This window comes from Telmatherina bonti, assembly GCF_933228915.1.
Source record: "Telmatherina bonti genome assembly, chromosome: 15".
NCBI lineage: Eukaryota > Metazoa > Chordata > Actinopteri > Atheriniformes > Telmatherinidae > Telmatherina > Telmatherina bonti.
In genome coordinates, this window is record NC_136613.1 from 38,823,739 (window position 1) to 38,847,717 (window position 23,979).

Here is a 23,979-nt window from a genome sequence, read left to right on the forward strand (position 1 = left end):
CGAAAACTGGCAGAAACTGGTGGTGGCTAGCGGAAACTGACTGCAACTGGCGGAAACTGGCAGAAACTGGCGGAAACTGGCAGAAACTGGCGGAAACTGGCGGAAACTGGCAGAAACTGGCAGAAACTGGCAGAAACTGGCAGAAACTGGTGGTGACTGGCGGAAACTGGCGGAAACTGGCAGAAACTGGCAGAAACTGGTGGTGACTGGCGGACACTGGCAGAAACTGGTGGTGACTGGCAGAAACTGGCAGAAACTGGTGGTGACTGGCAGAAACTGGTGGTGACTGGCAGAAACTGGTGGTGACTGGCGGAAACTGGTGGTGACTGGCGGAAACTGGCAGAAACTGGTGGTGACTGGCGGAAACTGGCAGAAACTGGTGGTGACTGGCGGAAACTGGCAGAAACTGGTGGTGACTGGCGGAAACTGGCAGAAACTGGCGGAAACTGGTGGTGACTGGCGGAAACTGGCAGAAACTGGCAGAAACTGGTGGTGACTGGCGGAAACTGGCAGAAACTGGTGGTGACTGGCGGAAACTGGCAGAAACTGGCGGAAACTGGCAGAAACTGGCAGAAACTGGCAGAAACTGGAGGAAACTGGTGGTGACTGGCGGAAACTGGCAGAAACTGGCAGAAACTGGTGGTGTCTGGCGGAAACTGGCAGAAACTGGTGGTGACTGGCAGAAACTGGCGGAAACTGGCAGAAACTGGTGGTGACTGGTGGCAACTGGCAGAAACTGGCAGAAACTGGTGGTGTCTGGCGGAAACTGGCAGAAACTGGTGGTGACTGGCGGAAACTGGCGGAAACTGGCAGAAACTGGTGGTGACTGGCGGAAACTGGCAGAAACTGGTGGTGACTGGTGGCAACTGGCAGAAACTGGTGGTGACTGGTGGCAACTGGCAGAAACTGGTGGTGACTGGCGGAAACTGGCAGAAACTGGTGGTGACTGCCGGAAACTGGCAGAAACTGGTGGTGACTGGCGGAAACTGGCAGAAACTGGTGGTGACTGGCGGAAACTGGCAGACACTGGTGGTGACTGGCGGAAACTGGCAGAAACTGGTGGTGACTGGCGGAAACTGGCAGAAACTGGTGGTGACTGGCGGAAACTGGCAGAAACTGGTGGTGACTGGCGGAAACTGGTAGAAACTGGCAGAAACTGGTGGTGACTGGCGGAAACTGGCAGAAACTGGTGGTGACTGGCGGAAACTGGCAGAAACTGGTGGTGACTGGCGGAAACTGGCAGAAACTGGTGGTGACTGGCGGAAACTGGCAGAAACTGGTGGTGACTGGCGGAAACTGGCAGAAACTGGCAGAAACTGGTGGTGACTGGCGGAAACTGGCAGAAACTGGTGGTGACTGGCGGAAACTGGCAGAAACTGGTGGGGAATGGCGGAAACTGGCAGGAACTGGTGGTGACTGGCGGAAACTGGCGGAAACTGGCAGAAACTGGTGGTGACTGGCGGAAACTGGCAGAAACTGGTGGTGACTGGCGGAAACTGGCGGAAACTGGCAGAAACTGGCGGAAACTGGCAGAAACTGGTGGTGACTGGCGGAAACTGACTGCAACTGGCGGCAACTGGCAAAAACTGGTGGTGACTGGCGGAAACTGGCGGAAACTGGTGGTGACTGGCGGAGACTGGCGGAGACTGGCGGAAACTGGCGGAAACTGGTGGTGACTGGCGGAAACTGGCAGAAACTGGTGGTGACTAGCGGAAACTGACTGCAACTGGCGGAAACTGGCAGAAACTGGCGGAAACTGGCAGAAACTGGCGGAAACTGGCGGAAACTGGCAGAAACTGGCAGAAACTGGCAGAAACTGGCAGAAACTGGTGGTGACTGGCGGAAACTGGCGGAAACTGGCAGAAACTGGCGGTGACTGGCGGACACTGGCAGAAACTGGTGGTGACTGGCAGAAACTGGCAGAAACTGGTGGTGACTGGCAGAAACTGGTGGTGACTGGCAGAAACTGGTGGTGACTGGCAGAAACTGGTGGTGACTGGCGGAAACTGGTGGTGACTGGCGGAAACTGGCAGAAACTGGTGGTGACTGGCGGAAACTGGCAGAAACTGGCAGAAACTGGTGGTGACTGGCGGAAACTGGCAGAAACTGGTGGTGACTGGCGGAAACTGGCAGAAACTGGCGGAAACTGGTGGTGACTGGCGGAAACTGGCAGAAACTGGCAGAAACTGGTGGTGACTGGCGGAAACTGGCAGAAACTGGTGGTGACTGGCGGAAACTGGCGGAAACTGGCAGAAACTGGCGGAAACTGGCAGAAACTGGCAGAAACTGGTGGTGACTGGCAGAAACTGGTGGTGACTGGCAGAAACTGGTGGTGACTGGCGGAAACTGGCAGAAACTGGTGGTGACTGGCGGAAACTGGCAGAAACTGGTGGTGACTGGCGGAAACTGGCAGAAACTGGTGGTGACTGGCGGAAACTGGCAGAAACTGGCGGAAACTGGTGGTGACTGGCGGAAACTGGCAGAAACTGGCAGAAACTGGTGGTGACTGGCGGAAACTGGCAGAAACTGGTGGTGACTGGCGGAAACTGGCGGAAACTGGCAGAAACTGGTGGTGACTGGCAGAAACTGGCGGAAACTGGCAGAAACTGGCAGAAACTGGCAGAAACTGGCAGAAACTGGCAGAAACTGGCGGTGACTGGCGGTGATTGGCGGAAAGTGGCAGAAACTGGTGGTGACTGGCGAAAACTGGCAGAAACTGGTGGTGACTAGCGGAAACTGACTGCAACTGGCGGAAACTGGCAGAAACTGGCGGAAACTGGCAGAAACTGGCGGAAACTGGCAGAAACTGGCAGAAACTGGCAGAAACTGGCAGAAACTGGCAGAAACTGGCAGAAACTGGTGGTGACTGGCGGAAACTGGCGGAAACTGGCAGAAACTGGCAGAAACTGGTGGTGACTGGCGGACACTGGCAGAAACTGGTGGTGACTGGCAGAAACTGGCAGAAACTGGTGGTGACTGGCAGAAACTGGTGGTGACTGGCAGAAACTGGTGGTGACTGGCGGAAACTGGTGGTGACTGGCGGAAACTGGCAGAAACTGGTGGTGACTGGCGGAAACTGGCAGAAACTGGCAGAAACTGGTGGTGACTGGCGGAAACTGGCAGAAACTGGTGGTGACTGGCGGAAACTGGCAGAAACTGGCGGAAACTGGTGGTGACTGGCGGAAACTGGCAGAAACTGGCAGAAACTGGTGGTGACTGGCGGAAACTGGCAGAAACTGGTGGTGACTGGCGGAAACTGGCAGAAACTGGCGGAAACTGGCAGAAACTGGCAGAAACTGGCAGAAACTGGAGGAAACTGGTGGTGACTGGCGGAAACTGGCAGAAACTGGCAGAAACTGGTGGTGTCTGGCGGAAACTGGCAGAAACTGGTGGTGACTGGCAGAAACTGGCGGAAACTGGCAGAAACTGGTGGTGACTGGTGGCAACTGGCAGAAACTGGCAGAAACTGGTGGTGTCTGGCGGAAACTGGCAGAAACTGGTGGTGACTGGCGGAAACTGGCGGAAACTGGCAGAAACTGGTGGTGACTGGCGGAAACTGGCAGAAACTGGTGGTGACTGGTGGCAACTGGCAGAAACTGGTGGTGACTGGTGGCAACTGGCAGAAACTGGTGGTGACTGGCGGAAACTGGCAGAAACTGGTGGTGACTGCCGGAAACTGGCAGAAACTGGTGGTGACTGGCGGAAACTGGCAGAAACTGGTGGTGACTGGCGGAAACTGGCAGACACTGGTGGTGACTGGCGGAAACTGGCAGAAACTGGTGGTGACTGGCGGAAACTGGCAGAAACTGGTGGTGACTGGCGGAAACTGGCAGAAACTGGTGGTGACTGGCGGAAACTGGTAGAAACTGGCAGAAACTGGTGGTGACTGGCGGAAACTGGCAGAAACTGGTGGTGACTGGCGGAAACTGGCAGAAACTGGTGGTGACTGGCGGAAACTGGCAGAAACTGGTGGTGACTGGCGGAAACTGGCAGAAACTGGTGGTGACTGGCGGAAACTGGCAGAAACTGGCAGAAACTGGTGGTGACTGGCGGAAACTGGCAGAAACTGGTGGTGACTGGCAGAAACTGGCAGAAACTGGTGGGGAATGGCGGAAACTGGCAGGAACTGGTGGTGACTGGCGGAAACTGGCGGAAACTGGCAGAAACTGGTGGTGACTGGCGGAAACTGGCAGAAACTGGTGGTGACTGGCGGAAACTGGCGGAAACTGGCAGAAACTGGCGGAAACTGGAAGAAACTGGTGGTGACTGGCGGAAACTGACTGCAACTGGCGGCAACTGGCAAAAACTGGTGGTGACTGGCGGAAACTGGCGGAAACTGGTGGTGACTGGCGGAGACTGGCGGAAACTGGCGGAAACTGGTGGTGACTGGCGGAGACTGGCGGAAACTGGCGGAAACTGGTGGTGACTGGCGGAAACTGGCAGAAACTGGTGGTGACTGGCGGAAACTGGCAGAAACTGGCAGAAACTGGTGGTGACTGGCGGAAACTGGCAGAAACTGGCAGAAACTGGTGGTGACTGGCGGAAACTGGCAGAAACTGGTGGTGACTGGCGGAAACTGGCAGAAACTGGTGGTGACTGGCGGAAACTGGCAGAAACTGGCAGAAACTGGTGGTGACTGGCGGAAACTGGCAGAAACTGGCAGAAACTGGTGGTGACTGGCAGAAACTGGCAGAAACTGGTGGTGACTGGCAGAAACTGGTGGTGACTGGCAGAAACTGGTGGTGACTGGCGGAAACTGGTGGTGACTGGCGGAAACTGGCAGAAACTGGTGGTGACTGGCGGAAACTGGCGGAAACTGGTGGTGACTGGCGGAAACTGGCAGAAACTGGTGGTGACTGGCGGAAACTGGCAGAAACTGGTGGTGACTGGCGGAAACTGGTGGTGACTGGCGGAAACTGGTGGTGACTGGCGGAAACTGGCAGAAACTGGTGGTGACTGGCGGAAACTGGCAGAAACTGGCGGAAACTGGTGGTGACTGGCGGAAACTGGCAGAAACTGGTGGTGACTGGCGGAAACTGGCAGAAACTGGTGGTGACTGGCGGAAACTGGCAGAAACTGGCGGAAACTGGCAGAAACTGGCAGAAACTGGCAGAAACTGGAGGAAACTGGTGGTGACTGGCGGAAACTGGCAGAAACTGGCAGAAACTGGTGGTGTCTGGCGGAAACTGGCAGAAACTGGTGGTGACTGGCAGAAACTGGCGGAAACTGGCAGAAACTGGTGGTGACTGGTGGCAACTGGCAGAAACTGGCAGAAACTGGTGGTGTCTGGCGGAAACTGGCAGAAACTGGTGGTGACTGGCGGAAACTGGCGGAAACTGGCAGAAACTGGTGGTGACTGGCGGAAACTGGCAGAAACTGGTGGTGACTGGTGGCAACTGGCAGAAACTGGTGGTGACTGGTGGCAACTGGAGGAAACTGGTGGTGACTGGCGGAAACTGGCAGAAACTGGTGGTGACTGGCGGAAACTGGCAGAAACTGGTGGTGACTGGCGGAAACTGGCAGACACTGGTGGTGACTGGCGGAAACTGGCAGAAACTGGTGGTGACTGGCGGAAACTGGCAGAAACTGGTGGTGACTGGCGGAAACTGGCAGAAACTGGTGGTGACTGGCGGAAACTGGTAGAAACTGGCAGAAACTGGTGGTGACTGGCGGAAACTGGCAGAAACTGGTGGTGACTGGCAGAAACTGGCAGAAACTGGTGGTGACTGGCGGAAACTGGCAGAAACTGGTGGTGACTGGCGGAAACTGGCAGAAACTGGTGGTGACTGGCGGAAACTGGCAGAAACTGGCAGAAACTGGTGGTGACTGGCGGAAACTGGCAGAAACTGGTGGTGACTGGCGGAAACTGGCAGAAACTGGTGGGGAATGGCGGAAACTGGCAGGAACTGGTGGTGACTGGCGGAAACTGGCGGAAACTGGCAGAAACTGGTGGTGACTGGCGGAAACTGGCAGAAACTGGTGGTGACTGGCGGAAACTGGCGGAAACTGGCAGAAACTGGCGGAAACTGGCAGAAACTGGTGGTGACTGGCGGAAACTGACTGCAACTGGCGGCAACTGGCAAAAACTGGTGGTGACTGGCGGAAACTGGCGGAAACTGGTGGTGACTGGCGGAGACTGGCGGAAACTGGCGGAAACTGGTGGTGACTGGCGGAAACTGGCAGAAACTGGTGGTGACTGGCGGAAACTGGCAGAAACTGGCAGAAACTGGTGGTGACTGGCGGAAACTGGCAGAAACTGGCAGAAACTGGTGGTGACTGGCGGAAACTGGCAGAAACTGGTGGTGACTGGCGGAAACTGGCAGAAACTGGTGGGGAATGGCGGAAACTGGCAGGAACTGGTGGTGACTGGCGGAAACTGGCACAAACTGGTGGTGACTGGCGTAAACTGGCAGAAACTGGTGGTGACTGGCGGAAACTGGCAGAAGCTGGCGGAAACTGGCCGAAACTGGCGGAAACTGGTGGTGACTGGCGGAAACTGGCGGAAACTGGCGGAACCTGGCGGAAACTGGCGGAAACTGGCGGAAACTGGCAGAAACTGGCAGAAACTGGCAGAAACTGGCAGAAACTGGAGGAAACTGGAGGAAACTGGTGGTGACTGGCGGAAACTGGCAGAAACTGGCAGAAACTGGTGGTGTCTGGCGGAAACTGGCAGAAACTGGTGGTGACTGGTGGCAACTGGCAGAAACTGGTGGTGTCTGGCGGAAACTGGCAGAAACTGGTGGTGACTGGCGGAAACTGGCGGAAACTGGCAGAAACTGGTGGTGACTGGCAGAAACTGGTGGTGACTGGCGGAAACTGGCAGAAACTGGCAGAAACTGGTGGTGACTGGCGGAAACTGGCAGAAACTGGCAGAAACTGGTGGTGACTGGCGGAAACTGGCAGAAACTGGTGGTGACTGGCGGAAACTGGCAGAAACTGGTGGGGAATGGCGGAAACTGGCAGGAACTGGTGGTGACTGGCGGAAACTGGCACAAACTGGTGGTGACTGGCGTAAACTGGCAGAAACTGGTGGTGACTGGCGGAAACTGGCAGAAGCTGGCGGAAACTGGCCGAAACTGGCGGAAACTGGTGGTGACTGGCGGAAACTGGCGGAAACTGGCGGAACCTGGCGGAAACTGGCGGAAACTGGCAGAAACTGGCAGAAACTGGCAGAAACTGGAGGAAACTGGAGGAAACTGGTGGTGACTGGCGGAAACTGGCAGAAACTGGCAGAAACTGGTGGTGTCTGGCGGAAACTGGCAGAAACTGGTGGTGACTGGTGGCAACTGGCAGAAACTGGTGGTGTCTGGCGGAAACTGGCAGAAACTGGTGGTGACTGGCGGAAACTGGCGGAAACTGGCAGAAACTGGTGGTGACTGGCAGAAACTGGCGGAAACTGGCAGAAACTGGCAGAAACTGGCAGAAACTGGCGGTGACTGGCGGTGATTGGCGGAAACTGGCAGAAACTGGTGGTGACTGGCGAAAACTGGCAGAAACTGGTGGTGACTGGCGGAAACTGGTGGTGACTGGCGGAAACTGGTAGAAACTGGCAGAAACTGGTGGTGACTGGCGGAAACTGGCAGAAACTGGTGGTGACTGGCGGAAACTGGCAGAAACTGGTGGTGACTGGCGGAAACTGGCAGAAACTGGTGGTGACTGGCGGAAACTGGCAGAAACTGGCAGAAACTGGTGGTGACTGGCGGAAACTGGCAGAAACTGGTGGTGACTGGCGGAAACTGGCAGAAACTGGTGGGGAATGGCGGAAACTGGCAGGAACTGGTGGTGACTGGCGGAAACTGGCGGAAACTGGCAGAAACTGGTGGTGACTGGCGGAAACTGGCAGAAACTGGTGGTGACTGGCGGAAACTGGCAGAAACTGGCGGAAACTGGCAGAAACTGGTGGTGACTGGCGGAAACTGAGTGCAACTGGCGGCAACTGGCAAAAACTGGCAGGAGCAGAAACTGGCGGAAACTGGCAGAAACTGGTGGTGACTGGCGGAAACTGGCAGAAACTGGTGGTGACTGGCGGAAACTGGCGGAAACTGGCGGAAACTGGTGGTGACTGGCGGAGACTGGCGGAAACTGGCGGAAACTGGTGGTGACTGGCGGAAACTGGCAGAAACTGGTGGTGACTGGCGGAAACTGGCAGAAACTGGTGGTGACTGGCGGAAACTGGTGGTGACTGGCAGAAACTGGCAGAAACTGGTGGTGACTGGCGGAAACTGGCAGAAACTGGTGGGGAATGGCGGAAACTGGCAGGAACTGGTGGTGACTGGCGGAAACTGGCACAAACTGGTGGTGACTGGCGGAAACTGGCAGAAACTGGTGGTGACTGGCGGAAACTGGCAGAAGCTGGCGGAAACTGGCAGAAACTGGCGGAAACTGGCAGAAACTGGTGGTGACTGGTGGAAACTGGCAGAAACTGGTGGTGACTGGCGGAAACTGACTGCAACTGACGGCAACTGGCAAAAACTGGCAGGAGCAGAAACTGGCGGAAACTGGCGGAAACTGGCAGAAACTGGTGGTGACTGGCGGAAACTGGCAGAAACTGGTGGTGACTGGCGGAAACTGGCAGAAACTGGCGGAAACTGGCTGTGACTGGCGGAAACTGGCGGAAACTGGTGGTGACTGGTGGTGACTGGCGGAAACTGGCGGAAACTGGCGGAAACTGGCAGAAACTGGTGGTGTCTGGCAGAAACTGGCGGAAACTGGCAGAAACTGGTGGTGACTGGCGGAAACTGGCAGAAACTGGTGGTGACTGGCGGAAACTGACTGCAACTGGCGGAAACTGGCAGAAACAGAAACTGGCAGAAAGTGGCAGAAACTGGCGGAAACTGGCGGAAACTGGCGGAAACTGGCGGAAACTGGCGGAAACTGGCGGAAACTGGCGGAAACTGGCAGAAACTGGCAGAAACTGGCAGAAACTGGCGGTGACTGGCGGTGATTGGCGGAAACTGGCAGAAACTGGTGGTGACTGGCGGAAACTGGCAGAAACTGGTGGTGACTAGCGGAAACTGACTGCAACTGGCGGAAACTGGCAGAAACTGGCGGAAACTGGCAGAAACTGGAGGAAACTGGGAGAAACTGGCAGAAACTGGCAGAAACTGGTGGTGACTGGCGGAAACTGGCGGAAACTGGCAGAAACTGGTGGTGACTGGCGGACACTGGCAGAAACTGGTGGTGACTGGCGGAAACTGGCAGAAACTGGTGGTGACTGGCAGAAACTGGTGGTGACTGGCAGAAACTGGTGGTGACTGGCGGAAACTGGCAGAAACTGGTGGTGACTGGCGGAAACTGGCAGAAACTGGTGGTGACTGGCGGAAACTGGCAGAAACTGGTGGTGACTGGCGGAAACTGGCAGAAACTGGCGGAAACTGGTGGTGACTGGCGGAAACTGGCAGAAACTGGCAGAAACTGGTGGTGACTGGCGGAAACTGGCAGAAACTGGTGGTGACTGGCGGAAACTGGCGGAAACTGGCAGAAACTGGTGGTGACTGGCAGAAACTGGCGGAAACTGGCAGAAACTGGCAGAAACTGGCAGAAACTGGCAGAAACTGGAGGAAACTGGTGGTGACTGGCGGAAACTGGCAGAAACTGGCAGAAACTGGTGGTGTCTGGCGGAAACTGGCAGAAACTGGTGGTGACTGGCAAAAACTGGCAGGAGCAGAAACTGGCGGAAACTGGCAGAAACTGGTGGTGACTGGCGGAAACTGGCAGAAACTGGTGGTGACTGGCGGAAACTGGCGGAAACTGGCGGAAACTGGTGGTGACTGGCGGAGACTGGCGGAGACTGGCGGAAACTGGTGGTGACTGGCGGTAACTGGCAGAAACTGGTGGTGACTGGTGGAAACTGGCAGAAACTGGTGGTGACTGGCGGAAACTGGCAGAAACTGGTGGTGACTGGCAGAAACTGGTGGTGACTGGCAAAAACTGGCAGAAACTGGTGGGGAATGGCGGAAACTGGCAGGAACTGGTGGTGACTGGCGGAAACTGGCACAAACTGGTGGTGACTGGCGGAAACTGGCAGAAACTGGTGGTGACTGGCGGAAACTGGCAGAAGCTGGCGGAAACTGGCAGAAGCTGGCGGAAACTGGCAGAAACTGGCGGAAACTGGCAGAAACTGGTGGTGACTGGTGGAAACTGGCAGAAACTGGTGGTGACTGGCGGAAACTGACTGCAACTGGCGGCAACTGGCAAAAACTGGCAGGAGCAGAAACTGGCGGAAACTAGCAGAAACTGGCAGAAACTGGTGGTGACTGGCGGAAACTGGCAGAAACTGGTGGTGACTGGCGGAAACTGGCAGAAACTGGTGGTGACTGGCGGAAACTGGCGGAAACTGGCTGTGGCTGGCGGAAACTGGCGGAAACTGGTGGTGACTGGCGGAAACTGGCGGAAACTGGCGGAAACTGGCAGAAACTGGTGGTGTCTGGCAGAAACTGGCGGAAACTGGCAGAAACTGGTGGTGACTGGCGGAAACTGGCAGAAACTGGTGGTGACTGGCGGAAACTGACTGCAACTGGCGGAAACTGGCAGAAACAGAAACTGGCAGAAACTGGCAGAAACTGGCGGAAACTGGCGGAAACTGGCGGAAACTGGCGGAAACTGGTGGAAACTGGCGGAAACTGGCGGAAACTGGCGGAAACTGGCAGAAACTGGCGGTGACTGGCGGTGACTGGCGGTGATTGGCGGAAACTGGCAGAAACTGGTGGTGACTGGCGGAAACTGGCAGAAACTGGTGGTGACTAGCGGAAACTGACTGCAACTGGCGGAAACTGGCAGAAACTGGCGGAAACTGGCAGAAACTGGAGGAAACTGGCAGAAACTGGCAGAAACTGGCAGAAACTGGTGGTGACTGGCGGAAACTGGCGGAAACTGGCAGAAACTGGTGGTGACTGGCGGACACTGGCAGAAACTGGTGGTGACTGGCGGAAACTGGCAGAAACTGGTGGTGACTGGCAGAAACTGGTGGTGACTGGCAGAAACTGGTGGTGACTGGAAGAAACTGGTGGTGACTGGCGGAGACTGGCAGAAACTGGTGGTGACTGGCGGAAACTGGTGGTGACTGGCGGAAACTGGCAGAAACTGGTGGTGACTGGCGGAAACTGGCAGAAACTGGTGGTGACTGGCGGAAACTGGCAGAAACTGGCGGAAACTGGCGGTGACTGGCGGAAACTGGCAGAAACTGGTGGTGACTGGCGGAAACTGGAAGAAACTGGCAGAAACTGGTGGTGACTGGCGGAAACTGGCAGAAACTGGTGGTGACTGGCGGAAACTGGCGGAAACTGGCAGAAACTGGCAGAAACTGGCAGAAACTGGTGGTGACTGGCGGAAACTGACTGCAACTGGCGGAAACGGGCAGAAACAGAAACTGGCAGAAACTGGCGGAAACTGGCGGAAACTGGCGGAAACTGGTGGAAACTGGCGGAAACTGGCAGAAACTGGCAGAAACTGGCAGAAACTGGCAGAAACTGGCGGTGACTGGCGGTGATTGGCGGAAACTGGCAGAAAACGGTGGTGACTGGCGGAAACTGGCAGAAACTGGTGGAGACTAGCGGAAACTGACTGCAACTGGCGGAAACTGGCAGAAACTGGCGGAAACTGGCAGAAACTGGAGGAAACTGGCAGAAACTGGAGGAAACTGGCAGAAACTGGCAGAAACTGGCAGAAACTGGTGGTGACTGGCGGAAACTGGCGGAAACTGGCAGAAACTGGTGGTGACTGGCGGACACTGGCAGAAACTGGTGGTGACTGGCGGAAACTGGCAGAAACTGGTGGTGACTGGCAGAAACTGGTGGTGACTGGCAGAAACTGGTGGTGACTGGCGGAAACTGGCAGAAACTGGTGGTGACTGGCGGAAACTGGTGGTGACTGGCGGAAACTGGCAGAAACTGGTGGTGACTGGCGGAAACTGGCAGAAACTGGTGGTGACTGGCGGAAACTGGCAGAAACTGGTGGTGACTGGCGGAAACTGGCAGAAACTGGTGGTGACTGGCGGAAACTGGCAGAAACTGGCGGAAACTGGCGGTGACTGGCGGAAACTGGCAGAAACTGGTGGTGACTGGCGGAAACTGGCAGAAACTGGCAGAAACTGGTGGTGACTGGCGGAAACTGGCAGAAACTGGTGGTGACTGGAGGAAACTGGCGGAAACTGGCAGAAACTGGTGGTGACTGGCGGAAACTGGCGGAAACTGGCAGAAACTGGCAGAAACTGGCAGAAACTGGCAGAAACTGGAGGAAACTGGTGGTGACTGGCGGAAACTGGCAGAAACTGGCAGAAACTGGTGGTGTCTGGCGGAAACTGGCAGAAACTGGTGGTGACTGGCGGAAACTGGCAGAAACTGGTGGTGACTGGTGGCAACTGGCAGAAACTGGCAGAAACTGGTGGTGTCTGGCGGAAACTGGCAGAAACTGGTGGTGACTGGCGGAAACTGGCGGAAACTGGCAGAAACTGGTGGTGACTGGCGGAAACTGGCAGAAACTGGTGGTGACTGGCGGAAACTGGCAGAAACTGGTGGTGACTTGTGGCAACTGGCAGAAACTGGTGGTGACTGGCGGAAACTGGCAGAAACTGGTGGTGACTGGCGGAAACTGGCAGAAACTGGTGGTGACTGGCGGAAACTGGCAGAAACTGGTGGTGACTGGCGGAAACTGGCAGAAACTGGTGGTGACTGGCGGAAACTGGCAGAAACTGGTGGTGACTGGCGGAAACTGGTAGAAACTGGCAGAAACTGGTGGTGACTGGCGGAAACTGGCAGAAACTGGTGGTGACTGGCGGAAACTGGCAGAAACTGGTGGTGACTGGCGGAAACTGGCAGAAACTGGTGGTGACTGGCGGAAACTGGCAGAAACTGGTGGTGACTGGCAGAAACTGGCAGAAACTGGCAGAAACTGGTGGTGACTGGCGGAAACTGGCAGAAACTGGCAGAAACTGGTGGTGACTGGCGGAAACTGGCAGAAACTGGTGGTGACTGGCGGAAACTGGCAGAAACTGGTGGGGAATGGCGGAAACTGGCAGGAACTGGTGGTGACTGGCGGAAACTGGCGGAAACTGGCAGAAACTGGTGGTGACTGGCGGAAACTGGCAGAAACTGGTGGTGACTGGCGGAAACTGGCAGAAACTGGCGGAAACTGGCAGAAACTGGTGGTGACTGGTGGAAACTGACTGCAACTGGCGGCAACTGGCAAAAACTGGCAGGAGCAGAAACTGGCGGAAACTGGCAGAAACTGGCAGAAACTGGTGGTGACTGGCGGAAACTGGCAGAAACTGGCGGTGACTGGCGGAAACTGGCGGAAACTGGTGGTGACTGGCGGAAACTGGCGGAAACTGGCGGAAACTGGCGGAAACTGGCAGAAACTGGCAGAAACTGGCAGAAACTGGCAGAAACTGGTGGTGTCTGGCGGAAACTGGCGGAAACTGGCAGAAACTGGTGGTGACTGGCGGAAACTGGCAGAAACTGGTGGTGACTGGCGGAAACTGGCAGAAACAAACTGGCAGAAAGTGGCGGCAACTGGCGGAAACTGGCGGAGACTGGCAGAAACTGGCAGTGACTGGCGGTGACTGGCAGTGACTGGCAGTGACTGGCGGTGACTGGCAGTGACTGGCGGTGACTGGCGGTGACTGGCGGTGACTGGCGGTGACTGGCGGTGACTGACTGCAACTGGCGGAAACTGGCAGAAACTGGCGGAAACTGGCAGAAACTGGCAGAAACTGGTGGTGACTAGCGGAAACTGACTGCAACTGGCGGAAACTGGCAGAAACTGGCGGAAACTGGCGGAAACTGGCAGAAACTGGCAGAAACTGGCAGAAACTGGTGGTGACTGGCGGAAACTGGCAGAAACTGGCAGAAACTGGCGGAAACTGGCGGAAACTGGCGGAAACTGGCGGAAACTGGCGGAAACTGGCGGAAACTGGCAGAAACTGGCAGAAACTGGCAGAAACTGGCAGAAACTGGTGGTGACTGGCGGAAACTGACTGCAACTGGCGGAAACTGGCAGAAACTGGTGGTGACTGGCGGAAACTGGCAGAAACTGGTGGTGACTGGAGGAAACTGGCAGAAACTGGTGGTGACTGGCGGAAACTGGCAGAAACTGGCAGAAACTGGCAGAAACTGGTGGTGACTGGCGGAAACTGACTGCAACTGGCGGAAACTGGCAGAAACTGGCAGAAACTGGTGGTGACTGGCGGAAACTGGCGGAAACTGGCAGAAACTGGCGGAAACTGGCGGAAACTGGCGGAAACTGGCGGAAACTGGCAGAAACTGGCAGAAACTGGCAGAAACTGGCAGAAACTGGTGGTGACTGGCGGAAACTGACTGCAACTGGCGGAAACTGGCAGAAACTGGTGGTGACTGGCGGAAACTGGCAGAAACTGGTGGTGACTGGAGGAAACTGGCAGAAACTGGTGGTGACTGGCGGAAACTGGCAGAAACTGGCAGAAACTGGCAGAAACTGGTGGTGACTGGCGGAAACTGACTGCAACTGGCGGAAACTGGCAGAAACTGGTGGTGACTGGCGGAAACTGGCAGAAACTGGTGGAGACTGGCGGAAACTGGCAGAAACTGGTGGTGACAAGCGGAAACTGGCGGAAACTGGCAGAAACTGGTGGTGACTGGCGGAAACTGGCGGAAGCTGGCAGAAACTGGTGGAGACTGGCGGAAACTGGCAGAAACTGGTGGAGACTGGCGGAAACTGGCAGAAACTGGTGGTGACTGGCGGAAACTGGCAGAAACTGGTGGTGACTGGCGGAAACTGGCAGAAACTGGCAGAAACTGGCGGAAACTGGCGGTGACTGGCGGAAACTGGCAGAAACTGGTGGTGACTGGCGGAAACTGGCGGAAACTGGCAGAAACTGGTGGTGACTGGCGGAAACTGGCGGAAACTGGCAGAAACTGGCGGAAACTGGCAGAAACTGGCAGAAACTGGCAGAAACTGGCAGAAACTGGCAGAAACTGGAGGAAACTGGTGGTGACTGGCGGAAACTGGCAGAAACTGGCAGAAACTGGTGGTGTCTGGCGGAAACTGGCAGAAACTGGTGGTGACTGGCGGAAACTGGCAGAAACTGGTGGTGACTGGTGGCAACTGGCAGAAACTGGCAGAAACTGGTGGTGTCTGGCGGAAACTGGCAGAAACTGGTGGTGACTGGCGGAAACTGGCGGAAACTGGCAGAAACTGGTGGTGACTGGCGGAAACTGGCAGAAACTGGTGGTGACTGGTGGCAACTGGCAGAAACTGGTGGTGACTTGTGGCAACTGGCAGAAACTGGTGGTGACTGGCGGAAACTGGCAGAAACTGGTGGTGACTGGCGGAAACTGGCAGAAACTGGTGGTGACTGGCGGAAACTGGCAGAAACTGGTGGTGACTGGCGGAAACTGGCAGAAACTGGTGGTGACTGGCGGAAACTGGCAGAAACTGGTGGTGACTGGCGGAAACTGGTAGAAACTGGCAGAAACTGGTGGTGACTGGCGGAAACTGGCAGAAACTGGTGGTGACTGGCGGAAACTGGCAGAAACTGGTGGTGACTGGCGGAAACTGGCAGAAACTGGTGGTGACTGGCGGAAACTGGCAGAAACTGGTGGTGACTGGCGGAAACTGGCAGAAACTGGCAGAAACTGGTGGTGACTGGCGGAAACTGGCAGAAACTGGTGGTGACTGGCGGAAACTGGCAGAAACTGGTGGGGAATGGCGGAAACTGGCAGGAACTGGTGGTGACTGGCGGAAACTGGCGGAAACTGGCAGAAACTGGTGGTGACTGGCGGAAACTGGCAGAAACTGGTGGTGACTGGCGGAAACTGGCAGAAACTGGCGGAAACTGGCAGAAACTGGTGGTGACTGGTGGAAACTGACTGCAACTGGCGGCAACTGGCAAAAACTGGCAGGAGCAGAAACTGGCGGAAACTGGCAGAAACTGGCAGAAACTGGTGGTGACTGGCGGAAACTGGCAGAAACTGGCGGTGACTGGCGGAAACTGGCGGAAACTGGTGGTGACTGGCGGAAACTGGCGGAAACTGGCGGAAACTGGCGGAAACTGGCAGAAACTGGCAGAAACTGGCAGAAACTGGTGGTGTCTGGCGGAAACTGGCGGAAACTGGCAGAAACTGGTGGTGACTGGCGGAAACTGGCAGAAACTGGTGGTGACTGGCGGAAACTGGCAGAAACAGAAACTGGCAGAAAGTGGCGGCAACTGGCGGAAACTGGCGGACACTGGCAGAAACTGGCAGTGACTGGCGGTGACTGGCGGTGACTGGCGGTGACTGGCGGTGACTGGCGGTGACTGGCGGTGACTGGCGGTGACTGGCAAAAACTGGCGGAGACTGGCAGAAACTGGTGGTGACAAGCGGAAACTGGCAGAAACTGGTGGTGACTGGCGGAAACTGGCGGAAACTGGCAGAAACTGGTGGTGACTGGCGGAAACTGGCGGAAACTGGCAGAAACTGGTGGTGACTGGCGGAAACTGGCAGAAACTGGTGGTGACTGGCGGAAACTGGCAGAAACTGGTGGTGACTGGCGGAAACTGGCAGAAACTGGTGGTGACTGGCGGAAACTGGCAGAAACTGGTGGAGACTGGCGGAAACTGGCAGAAACTGGTGGTGACTGGCGGAAACTGGCAGAAACTGGTGGTGACAAGCGGAAACTGGCAGAAACTGGTGGTGACTGGCGGAAACTGGCGGAAACTGGCAGAAACTGGTGGTGACTGGCGGAAACTGGCGGAAACTGGCAGAAACTGGTGGTGACTGGCGGAAACTGGCAGAAACTGGTGGTGACTGGCGGAAACTGGCAGAAACTGGTGGAGACTGGCGGAAACTGGCAGAAACTGGTGGTGACTGGCGGAAACTGGCAGAAACTGGTGGTGACAAGCGGAAACTGGCAGAAACTGGTGGTGACTGGCGGAAACTGGCAGAAACTGGTGGTGACTGGCGGAAACTGGCAGAAACTGGTGGTGACTGGCGGAAACTGGCAGAAACTGGTGGTGACTGGCGGAAACTGGCAGAAACTGGTGGTGACTGGCGGAAACTGGCAGAAACTGGTGGTGACAAGCGGAAACTGGCAGAAACTGGTGGTGACTGGCGGAAACTGGCAGAAACTGGTGGTGACTGGCGGAAACTGGCAGAAACTGGTGGTGACTGGCGGAAACTGGCAGAAACTGGTGGTGACTGGCGGAAACTGGCAGAAACTGGCAGAAACTGGTGGTGACTGGCGGAAACTGGCAGAAACTGGTGGTGACTGGCGGAAACTGGCAGAAACTGGTGGTGACTGGCGGAAACTGGCAGAAACAGAAACTGGCAGAAACTGGTGGTGACTGGCGGAAACTGGCGGAAACTGGCAGAAACTGGTGGTGACTGGCGGAAACTGGCAGAAACTGGTGGTGACAAGCGGAAACTGGCAGAAACTGGTGGTGACTGGCGGAAACTGGCGGAAACTGGTGGTGACTGGCGGAAACTGGCAGAAACTGGTGGTGACTGGCGGAAACTGGCGGAAACTGGCAGAAACTGGTGGTGACTGGCGGAAACTGGCAGAAACTGGTGGTGACTGGCGGAAACTGGCAGAAACTGGTGGTGACTGGCGGAAACTGGCGGAAACTGGTGGTGACTGGCGGAAACTGGCGGAAACTGGTGGTGACTGGCGGAAACTGGTGGTGACTGGCGGAAACTGGCAGAAACTGGTGGTGACTGGCGGAAACTGACTGCAACTGGTGGAAACTGGCAGAAACTGGTGGTGACTGGCGGAAACTGACTGCAACTGGCGGAAACTGGCAGAAACTGGCAGAAACTGGTGGTGTCTGGCGGAAACTGGCGGAAACTGGCAGAAACTGGTGGTGACTGGCGGAAACTGGCAGAAACTGGTGGTGACTGGCGGAAACTGGCAGAAACAGAAACTGGCAGAAAGTGGCGGCAACTGGCGGAAACTGGCGGACACTGGCAGAAACTGGCAGTGACTGGCGGTGACTGGCGGTGACTGGCGGTGACTGGCGGTGACTGGCGGTGACTGGCAAAAACTGGCGGAGACTGGCAGAAACTGGTGGTGACAAGCGGAAACTGGCAGAAACTGGTGGTGACTGGCGGAAACTGGCGGAAACTGGCAGAAACTGGTGGTGACTGGCGGAAACTGGCGGAAACTGGCAGAAACTGGTGGTGACTGGCGGAAACTGGCAGAAACTGGTGGTGACTGGCGGAAACTGGCAGAAACTGGTGGTGACTGGCGGAAACTGGCAGAAACTGGTGGTGACTGGCGGAAACTGGCAGAAACTGGTGGAGACTGGCGGAAACTGGCAGAAACTGGTGGTGACTGGCGGAAACTGGCAGAAACTGGTGGTGACAAGCGGAAACTGGCAGAAACTGGTGGTGACTGGCGGAAACTGGCGGAAACTGGCAGAAACTGGTGGTGACTGGCGGAAACTGGCGGAAACTGGCAGAAACTGGTGGTGACTGGCGGAAACTGGCAGAAACTGGTGGTGACTGGCGGAAACTGGCAGAAACTGGTGGAGACTGGCGGAAACTGGCAGAAACTGGTGGTGACTGGCGGAAACTGGCAGAAACTGGTGGTGACAAGCGGAAACTGGCAGAAACTGGTGGTGACTGGCGGAAACTGGCAGAAACTGGTGGTGACTGGCGGAAACTGGCAGAAACTGGTGGTGACTGGCGGAAACTGGCAGAAACTGGTGGTGACTGGCGGAAACTGGCAGAAACTGGTGGTGACTGGCGGAAACTGGCAGAAACTGGTGGTGACAAGCGGAAACTGGCAGAAACTGGTGGTGACTGGCGGAAACTGGCAGAAACTGGTGGTGACTGGCGGAAACTGGCAGAAACTGGTGGTGACTGGCGGAAACTGGCAGAAACTGGTGGTGACTGGCGGAAACTGGCAGAAACTGGCAGAAACTGGTGGTGACTGGCGGAAACTGGCAGAAACTGGTGGTGACTGGCGGAAACTGGCAGAAACTGGTGGTGACTGGCGGAAACTGGCAGAAACAGAAACTGGCAGAAACTGGTGGTGACTGGCGGAAACTGGCGGAAACTGGCAGAAACTGGTGGTGACTGGCGGAAACTGGCAGAAACTGGTGGTGACAAGCGGAAACTGGCAGAAACTGGTGGTGACTGGCGGAAACTGGCGGAAACTGGTGGTGACTGGCGGAAACTGGCAGAAACTGGTGGTGACTGGCGGAAACTGGCGGAAACTGGCAGAAACTGGTGGTGACTGGCGGAAACTGGCAGAAACTGGTGGTGACTGGCGGAAACTGGCAGAAACTGGTGGTGACTGGCGGAAACTGGCGGAAACTGGTGGTGACTGGCGGAAACTGGCGGAAACTGGTGGTGACTGGCGGAAACTGGTGGTGACTGGCGGAAACTGGCAGAAACTGGTGGTGACTGGCGGAAACTGACTGCAACTGGTGGAAACTGGCAGAAACTGGTGGTGACTGGCGGAAACTGACTGCAACTGGCGGAAACTGGCAGAAACTGGCAGAAACTGGTGGTGACTGGCGGAAACTGACTCACTCATCACCAGAGCTTCAACACAACGGCTGTTGAAATATATTTGAACTGCAAACAGATGGAAGGCTCCTCAGTAGAAATCAGTACCTGTTAGCATCAACTTTAATGGCCACACAACACCTGTGTGCTGCCTCTGAGACTCTGGCATCCTCCCAGCTGGACATCAGCTGTGTGGACTGGTCATCCTCCCCTGCAGACACACAACATGACATCCAGTCAGACACACAACATGACATTCAGTCAGACACACAACATGACATCCAGTCACAGACACACAACATGACATCCAGTCAGACACACAACATGACATTCAGTCAGACACACAACATGACATCCAGTCAGACACACAACATGACATTCAGTCAGACACACAACATGACATCCAGTCACAGACACACAACATGACATCCAGTCACAGACACACAACATGACATCCAGTCACAGACACACAACATGACATCCAGTCACAGACACACAACATGACATCCAGTCACAGACACACAACATGACATCCAGTCACAGACACACAACATGACATCCAGTCAGACGCACAACATGACATCCAGTCAGACACACAACATGACATCCAGTCAGACACACAACATGACATCCAGTCACAGACACACAACATGACATCCAGTCAGACACACAACATGACATCCAGTCACAGACACACAACATGACATCCAGTCAGATGCACAACATGACATCCAGTCAGACACACAACATGACATCCAGTCAGACACACAACATGACATCCAGTCAGACACACAACATGACATCCAGTCACAGACAGACAACATGACATCCAGTCACAGACAGACAACATGACATCCAGTCACAGACACACAACATGACATCCAGTCAGACACACAACATGACATCCAGTCAGACACACAACATGACATCCAGTCACAGACACACAACATGACATCCAGTCACAGACACACAACATGACATCCAGTCAGACACACAACATGACATCCAGTCACAGACAGACAACATGACATCCAGTCACAGACACACAACATGACATCCAGTCAGACACACAACATGACATCCAGTCAGACACACAACATGACATCCAGTCACAGACAGACAACATGACATCCAGTCACAGACAGACAACATGACATCCAGTCAGACACACAACATGACATCCAGTCAGACACACAACATGACATCCAGTCAGACACACAACATGACATCCAGTCACAGACGCACAACATGACATCCAGTCACAGACACACAACATGACATCCAGTCACAGACACACAACATGACATCCAGTCACAGACACACAACATGACATCCAGTCACAGACACACAACATGACATTCAGTCAGACACACAACATGACATCCAGTCACAGACACACAACATGACATCCAGTCAGACACACAACATGACATCCAGTCACAGACACACAACATGACATTCAGTCAGACACACAACATGACATCCAGTCACAGACACACAACATGACATCCAGTCACAGACACACAACATCACATCCAGTCACAGACACACAACATGACATCCAGTCACAGACACACAACATCACATCCAGTCACAGACACACAACATCACATCCAGTCACAGACACACAACATCACATCCAGTCACAGACACATAACATGACATCCAGTCACAGACACATAACATGACATCCAGTCAGACACATAACATGACATCCAGTCAGACACACAACATGACATCCAGTCAGACACACAACATGACATCCAGTCACAGACACACAACATGACATCCAGTCAGACACACAACATGACATCCAGTCACAGACACACAACATGACATCCAGTCAGACAGACAACATGACATCCAGTCACAGACACACAACATGACATCCAGTCACAGACACACAACATGACATCCAGTCAGACACATAACATGACATCCAGTCAGACACACAACGGGGCATTCAGTCACAGACACACAACATGACATTCAGTCAGACACACAACATGACATCCAGTCACAGACACACAACATGACATCCAGTCACAGACACACAACATGACATTCAGTCAGACACACAACATGACATCCAGTCACAGACACACAACATGACATTCAGTCAGACACACAACATGACATTCAGTCAGACACACAACATGACATTCAGTCAGACATACAACATGACATCCAGTCACAGACACACAACATGACATCCAGTCACAGACACACAACAGGACATCCAGTCACAGACACACAACATGACATCCAGTCAGACACACAACATGACATCCAGTCACAGACACACAACATGACATCCAGTCAGACACACAACATGACATCCAGTCAGACACACAACATGACATCCAGTCAGACACACAACATGACATTCAGTCAGACACACAACATGACATTCAGTCAGACACACAACATGACATTCAGTCAGACACACAACATGACATCCAGTCAGACACACAACATGACATTCAGTCAGACACACAACATGACATCCAGTCAGACACACAACATGACATCCAGTCACAGACACACAACATGACATTCAGTCACAGACACACAACAGGACATCCAGTCACAGACACACAACATGACATCCAGTCAGACACACAACATGACATCCAGTCAGACACACAACATGACATCCAGTCACAGACACACAACATGACATCCAGTCACAGACACACAACATGACATCCAGTCAGACACACAACATGACATCCAGTCAGACACACAACATGACATCCAGTCAGACACGCAACATGACATTCAGTCAGACACGCAACATGACATTCAGTCAGACACACAACATGACATTCAGTCACAGACACACAACATGACATTCAGTCAGACACACAACATGACATTCAGTCACAGACACACAACATGACATCCAGTCAGACACACAACATGACATTCAGTCAGACACACAACATGACATCCAGTCAGACACACAACATGACATTCAGTCACAGACACAACATGACATTCAGTCACAGACACACAACATGACATTCAGTCAGACACACAACATGACATCCAGTCAGACACATAACATGACATCCAGTCAGACACACAACATGACATCCAGTCAGACACATAACATGACATTCAGTCACAGACACATAACATGACATCCAGTCACAGACACACAACATGACATCCAGTCAGACACACAACATGACATCCAGTCAGACACACAACATGACATCCAGTCAGACACACAACATGACATCCAGTCAGACACACAACATGACATCCAGTCACAGACACATAACATGACATCCAGTCACAGACACACAACATGACATTCAGTCAGACACACCATGACATTCAGTCAGACACACAACATGACATTCAGTCAGACACACAACATGACATCCAGTCGGACACACAACATGACATTCAGTCAGACACACAACATGACATCCAGTCACAGACACACAATATGACATCCAGTCACAGACACACAACATGACATCCAGTCAGACACACAACGGGGCATTCAGTCAGACACACAACATGACATTCAGTCAGACACACAACATGACATTCAGTCAGACACACAACATGACATCCAGTCAGACACACAACATGACATTCAGTCAGACACACAACATGACATCCAGTCACAGACACACAACATGACATCCAGTCACAGACACACAACATGACATCCAGTCACAGACACACAACATGACATCCAGTCACAGACACATAACATGACATCCAGTCACAGACACACAACATGACATTCAGTCAGACACACAACATGACATTCAGTCAGACACACAACATGACATCCAGTCACAGACACACAACATGACATCCAGTCAGACACATAACATGACATCCAGTCACAGACACACAACATGACATCCAGTCACAGACACATAACATGACATCCAGTCACAGACACACAACATGACATTCAGTCAGACACACAACATGACATTCAGTCAGACACACAACATGACATCCAGTCGGACACACAACATGACATCCAGTCAGACACACAACATGACATCCAGTCACAGACACACAACATGACATCCAGTCACAGACACACAACATGACATTCAGTCAGACACACAACATGACATTCAGTCAGACACACAACATGACATCCAGTCGGACACACAACATGACATCCAGTCAGACACACAACATGACATCCAGTCACAGACACACAACATGACATCCAGTCACAGACACACAACATGACATTCAGTCAGACACACAACGGGATATTCAGTCAGACACACAACATGACATCCAGTCAGACACACAACGGGATATTCAGTCAGACACACAACATGACATCCAGTCACAGACACACAACATGACATTCAGTCAGACACACAACATGACATCCAGTCACAGACACACAACATGACATCCAGTCACAGACACACAACATGACATCCAGTCACAGACACACAACATGACATTCAGTCAGACACACAACATGACATCCAGTCAGACACACAACATGACATCCAGT

General features: G+C 54.3%; 1 protein-coding gene across 2 annotated transcripts in view; it reads right to left on the minus strand.

Annotated features, from left to right (window-relative positions):
- The window catches only part of ubxn4 (UBX domain protein 4), a 131,031-nt gene that overhangs the window by 101,811 nt on the left and 5,241 nt on the right, over window positions 1-23,979 (minus strand). For both annotated transcript variants that reach the window (XM_079253733.1, XM_079253732.1), the window contains exon 2: window positions 19,572-19,674. In XM_079253733.1, coding sequence (XP_079109859.1) covers window positions 19,572-19,674 — 103 coding nt within the window. The remainder of the gene's footprint in view (window positions 1-19,571; window positions 19,675-23,979) is intronic.